The sequence below is a fragment of the Suncus etruscus genome, chromosome 9, assembly GCF_024139225.1.
Source record: "Suncus etruscus isolate mSunEtr1 chromosome 9, mSunEtr1.pri.cur, whole genome shotgun sequence".
Lineage (NCBI taxonomy): Eukaryota > Metazoa > Chordata > Mammalia > Eulipotyphla > Soricidae > Suncus > Suncus etruscus.
The window spans coordinates 1,431,270-1,437,637 of NC_064856.1; the positions used below are offsets into that span (position 1 = coordinate 1,431,270).

General features: G+C 40.6%; 1 protein-coding gene across 1 annotated transcript in view; it reads right to left on the bottom strand.

Moving 5' to 3' along the window:
• Nucleotides 1-5,271: 5,271 nt before the first annotated feature.
• Nucleotides 5,272-6,368, bottom strand: part of ANKEF1 (ankyrin repeat and EF-hand domain containing 1) — a gene marked incomplete at its 3' end in the record, with an annotated part of 18,222 nt that continues 17,125 nt past the window's right edge. The window contains exons 9-10 of the mRNA XM_049780223.1: nucleotides 6,113-6,253; nucleotides 5,272-5,280 (exon numbers count right to left, since the gene is read on the bottom strand). Of these exons, the coding sequence (XP_049636180.1) occupies nucleotides 5,272-5,280; nucleotides 6,113-6,253 (150 nt within the window). The remainder of the gene's footprint in view (nucleotides 5,281-6,112; nucleotides 6,254-6,368) is intronic.

Consider the following 6,368-nt stretch of genomic DNA (forward strand, 5'->3'; position numbering starts at 1 on the left):
TTGTGTATCTCTGCCTTGACTTGTTTGGAGAGTGCTGTTTCTTCCTTGAAGATGCCTTTTTACTTTTTCAATATCCTGAGTGTTTTATCTACATGTTGTTCTATATACCTTATGGTTTTAGGTCTAATATCAAGGTTTTTAATCCATTTGCATTTGACCTTGGTGCATGGTGTTAGCTGGAGGTCTGAGTTCATTTTGTTGCAAGTGGCTGACCAGTTGCAGGCAGAACAATCTTTAAAATAGAATTTTAATACCATTATCTTAACTCAGAACTTCACAGTTCTTAGCACTTTTTGCAAGGTCCTTCAAAGTTTTTCCCAGTCTTCTTTTCAGCCTGCTCTTTAGATCACTGCCTCTCTTTCAAAACCATTTTATCTTTCTGTTTATCATTCAACCAGCATCTTCCTTAGTGAAGTGTCTCAAAAGATGTTTTCCCATTACAAGTAAATAGTGTATGTAATGGGCTTGAAAGATAGTACAGCAAATTTAGTGCATGTAGCTTACCTGGGCTCCATCCCCAGCACTAACCCCTGAACACTGAACCATGAATAATCCCTGTGCATGGTCATCACTACCCACCCCACCAAAAATAATAAAGTATTCATCTTGTGCCTCCCCCTCTCCTCCCCTCTCTTCAATCTGGCAGCTTTATAATGAATTTCCATAGTTACTCATTTTTTCCATTATGCTGGTAAAAGTCAAGTGAACAATGATTTGTTTTCTACACCAAGCATCTAAAAAGATGAGAAAGCAGTAACTTCCTGGTACCCATTCAATGAAACAAGTGAATAACTCAGTTTTAAGTAATATTTTCTGTTAAATGCCACATGTTCTTTATGTTTTTTTCATTAAGTATTGCCTACAATGTCAAGGTTGTATGTAAAACAACTGATATACAAAACCAAAAACAATAGGAAAAGCTTGACAAAATGAAAACATTTCTCCTAGTATGCTACTTTTAGTCCAAAAGCTTAAAAAAGATAATACTTTTTGGATTATTGATTTTAGAAGTATAACAATTTTAAGAACATTTTGTTTTATTCAAGATGATTTCTATAAATGGAAGCTTCTATAGAAAGCCACTTACTGCATTCGAATCAATAAGTACATTTTGGTCAGTCATTACTTATCAAATGGCTTGGACAATAACTTGGTATTGTATGTATCTGTATTCCTACTCTCATTTATCAAATGAAGTCAGAAGCTTTATTAAGCAACAGAATATTTTAGCTAACCAGTTCATGTCACTGAAATTTTGAGCCCATGATCTAGAAGAAAATATAAGCAATGAGTTAATACTTGCATTGCAAAACATGTGGCACATTAAAAATATTAGAACTGGGGCCGGCGAGGTGGCGCTAGAGGTAAGGTGTCTGCCTTGCAAGCGCTAGCCAAGAATCAGGACCGCAGTTCAATCCCCCAGTGTCCCATATGGTCTCCCAAGTCAGGGGCAATTTCTGAGTGCTTAGCCAGGGGTAACCCCTGAGCATCAAACGGGTGTGGCTGGAAAAAAAAACCAAACCAAAAATATATTAGAACCATAAGGATAATTTTAATGCTAATGAACACACCCAACACTTATGAAATAGTATTTCTTTTGCCCATTTATTTCTATCAGAATTCCACAATACCCCCCAAAAAACTTCTACAAGGTTATTCGCAATAAGTTTTTGAGACTGCATGCTCTTTGCTTATCTGTAGTCCCTTTGCTTCTTCAGAATGTTTGGAATTTGTTTGCAGACTGTGAGTTAAAATAGTTGTTAAACTCAAGTAAAAATAGCAGTCCCTCTTAATAGAGGGCACAAATTCATATCAGAGCTATAGGTGAACTTTGTTTCATTCTACTTTGACTTAGTTGGGTTAAAACATCATTATTTACTTATTTGTGCAGATTGACCATTTGAAGCAATTCTGTGTTAAGCACAAATCCTGTGTTGGTGTTGGTTATCTAATAGTAAGTGTTTACTTCATGCTTACCTGTCATTGTTTGTAATTCTAGCAAAAATTCAGTCTCTGGCTCTGTTCTTATTCACCATTAGTTTTTGGCCCACACAGATTTTGCTCAGGGCTTACAGCTGGCTTTGTGCTGAGGGACCTCTCCTGGCAGGGCTCAGAGTACCATAATGGGGTGCTGAGAACCAAACCCAGGTCAACCATGTGCAAGGTGTTCTGCATACTGTACTATCTCTCCCTCTACACAACACTTAAAAACAAAACAAAACTTTATTTCTACGATCTTCTCAAGTGATTCATGTGATGGAAAGAGAAGGAATTAGGATCCAGCTGAAAGCGTTACATTCAGTTTTATTTTCAGATTAGTTCTGTCATATCCTAAATATATGTTTGTCACAGTGTGGTTGGTACTTAGTGATATTCTATGATTGTTTGTTGGTAGTTAAAAATGTGTGTTTTTAGCCTGTGTCTGGGTGGGAATAGGGAACTTCCAGTCCTAATCCCCTTTACCATGCTCTAGGGAATGGGGCCTCCTCTCCTCTCCAGCCTTTCCTCAGTCTCCTTCTGAATTCCAGGGCCTTCATTGCTCACTGTCCTTTGGGGCTAGCTAGGTTGGTGCCAGGAAGGGAATAGGGAAACTCATTCCTTTAATCCCTGCCACCAAAGGCAAAAGGAGCAGTCTTTTGGGGTCTTTCCCAGCATCTATCCATCCTTTTCCTTCCTTCCTCCTTCCTTCCTTCTTTTCATTCCTTCCTTCATTCCTTTCTTCCTCCCTCCCTTTTTTCCTCCCTCCCTTCTTTCCTCCCTCCCTCCCTTCCTCCAGCCTTCCCTCCCTCCTTACCTCCCTACTCTCCTTTCCCTCTCTACCCTCCCTTCCCTCTCCCCCTTCCCTCCCTCCCTTCCCCTTCCCTCCTTCCCTTTCCCCTTCCCTCCCTCCCTTCCCTGTTCCCTTCCCCTTCCCCCCCCTCCCTCCCCCCTTTCCTCCCTCCCTTCCCCCTTCCCTCTGTCCCTCCCTCACCCCTTCCCTCCCTCACCCCTTCCCTCCCTTCCCCTTTCCCTCCCTTTCCCCCTTCCCTCCCTTCCCCTTTCCCTCCCTTTCCCCCTTCCCTCCCTCCCTTTCCCCCTTCCCTCCCTTCCCCTTTCCCTCCCTTTCCCCCTTCCCTCCCTCCCTTTCCCCCTTCCCTCCCTTTCCCCCTTCCCTCCCTCCCTTCCCCTTCCCTCCCTTCCCCCCCTTTCCCCTTACATCCCTTCCTCCCTTTCCCCCTTCCCTTCCCTTCCCTTCCCTTTCCTGTCCCTTCCCTTCCCTTTCCTGTCCCTTTCACCCTTCCCTTCCCTTTCCTGTCCCTTCCCCTCCCCTTCCCTGTCCCTTCCCTTTCCTTTCCCCTCCCCCTTTCCTTTCCCTTCCCCTTCCCTTCCCCTTCCCCTTCCCCTCCCCTCCCTCCCTCCCCCTCCCTCCCTCCCTCCCTCCCTCCCTCCCTTCCTTCCTTCCTTCCTTCCTTCCTTCCTTCCTTCCTTCCTTCCTTCCTTCCTTCCTTCCTTCCTTCCTTCCTTCCTTCCTTCCTTCCATCAGTCCTCATTTTTCTAAACCACACGTATACACTAGCTTAGCGTCCATGTGAAGTCATTTCAATTTATATCATAGACTTCCTGGCAGATTGAATCTAGCACTTCTTTCAACAGCCTGGCAAATCCAGAACTCCAAACCACTAATTGCAAAGTTTAATGGGGAACTTCTTTGGTAAAGAAGACATCTACTGTGGGGGATATGGAGAGAAATTCTGGCAAATCTCCAAGTCCACCCAAATGCTTGAACCTTGAACCTTGTACATGAGGACCTAAAATCAACACTTAATGGTTTAGCAATGGAAATCAAGGAGACACTAGCCTGTGAAATTAAGACATCTATAAACGAACAATTCAACCAACTCAAAGAAGAACTCTTTCAAAAGCTGAAAGGATACATACCAAAAAAGCATGTTAACAAGTCATAAAGTAGGTGGAGAATCTCATAGATGAACTTGACAAATTACAAGCCAGCTGGGATAAAGAAGTTAAAAATGAAAGGAGAGACAAAACCCTGGAAGAAAATGTAATGTGCTTAATGGACAAAGACAGGAGAAATAATCTCTGAATTATAGGAATTCCAAAAGGGGGAGAAAAAGTAGTGAGGGAGATAACAGCAGATAACTTTCACACCCTTGGAAATAAGATTTCTCTACAAATCCAAGAGGCAAAAAGAGTGCCAAACAAAACAGACCATAACAGAACAACAACAAGATATTTGGTAATCCAAGTGGCAAAAATCAAATAGATTGACTCTTTAAAACAGTAAGGGAGAAAAAAACCCTCAAGTATAGAGGCAACAACATAAGAATCAAATCATATCTTCCTTTTGAAACAATCCAGGAAAGAAAATAGTGGAATGATATATCCAAACTAATGAATGAAGGAAACTTTCAACCTTGAGTCCAATACCCAGAATCTCATTTACATGGGAGAAGGGGTAAAAACATTCTCAGACCAAAAAAGAACTAGCAACATTTGCACTAACTGTCCCTAAGTGAGCTACTCACTTAGCAATTACAAAAAGAGCAATTACAAAAACCAAACTCCCAATTGTAACAACAACAATCCTATACAATAAAATGGCACAACAGCCCTTCTGTCAATGGTTTCCTTAAATGTCAATGAATTAAACTCTCCCATCAAGATTGGATTCAGCTATTTAGGATTGAGCAGGTGTCCAATCAACTGATCTTTATAGATATCTATAATAATGTTCTAATACTTTTATCCACAGAAATGGGTGCAGAATGCATTTGCAAGCATTTGGACTCCCACTACAGTGCTCACTTTAATGTCATAATTTTACTATGTCTATAGTAACTCCTTGATCTTTTATTACACAGTAATACTTAGGGATATAGGTTGATCACCCCAGTTCCACATTGCAATGCTAATACTATATTAGACTCAGAAGACAGGACTCATTATGATAATGTCATGACAAAATTTCTAATCTATTCATTTTCTATTTTATTATGCTTGATAATATAATCTGTTTATGTACGTAAGATAGCAAGGGAATATGCAAGTGCATGCTATGATCTCCTGATATAGAGCTGATTCATTGAATATGTTATTGTAATCTATTTTCAATTGTAGGTAGTTTACCATTAAACCATAATGCTTATAATTTTAGATTGCTTTTAGGAAAGAAAACTGGATGCTCAAGATTCGCTAGACAATATTTCATGGTATAGACTCCTCTTAGAGTGCTCACTGAGTTTCCTAGATTTGAAAATTATGATTGTTTTTAAGAATGCTCTATACACAATCTAACGTAAGAAGCCTTTCTTCAGTAAAGTTTACCCTCACCAATAATGATTGGACTAGGAAATGGAGGCCAGGTGGTCTGGGAATCTGTCTTTTCACTTTGTGAGCTGGTTGGCAGCTGGCTGGGGTGGGGGGAATGTTCGGTTCATGAGGAGTTAAAAACTGAGGCTAAAATGGGTTAAGTGGGGGGAATAACAGATGGGGTTGAAAGAGTGAAGGGCTAGAAAAGGATTTGTAAGGTGGTAAGCAAAGGGAGATAAGAGGGGTTATATATAATGGGGGAAGGACAATATACAACATAAACAGACATTATGTGTATTACAGATGAATGTTAGACAGACATTGAGGTGGCCAACACGTACACTCATGCACACACATAGACAGACACTGAGGATCAATCCATGGGTTACAGTTGAAAAGCTGACCCAGGTAGAATGTGTCAGAACACTTAAAAAAATACAAAGCCGGCAAGTCAGATAGAAGGGTTTTCCATTTCTAGGCCAATAATCATTGGTGAGAGTAAACTTTATTGGGCCTATTGGTGAGATTCCCTTGGGGGTATACAAAGTAGCCATCCATGCCAGGAAATACATCTAGCAGGCCTTCTGACATCCACTTACAGACATTTTTATCGATGGCGCAAACATTAGAATATTTATAGCTGTTAATACAAAAACATGGCTACAAAGTGTCAATATGTAGATGGCTTTGGCTTTAATAAGAATACGGTCCTTTCAGAAGAACTTCCTCCGAAGTTTGGTCTCTGGACCTCAAAATCCTTATCCCAAGAAGCAATTGTTGAGATTGACTATTTTGAGGCAGCCTCCATTGCTTCTGCTTTCTCTTTGATGTTTTTCTGGAATGGCATCAAGAAGTCATCAAAGTCTACCTCAGAGGTGAATCTCTCCCTCTGCGTTTCCCTCTTCTCAATCAGTTCTGCTGTTGTAGCTTCAGGACTCCAGATCTTAAAGAAAGCATCACATTAAGACTAAGTATGAGTATAATCATGCTTAAGTGTTAAGAATGCCAATAACTAAAGAATGTTTTATCTGGTTAGCTAAAACTATCAAATTTAGGTC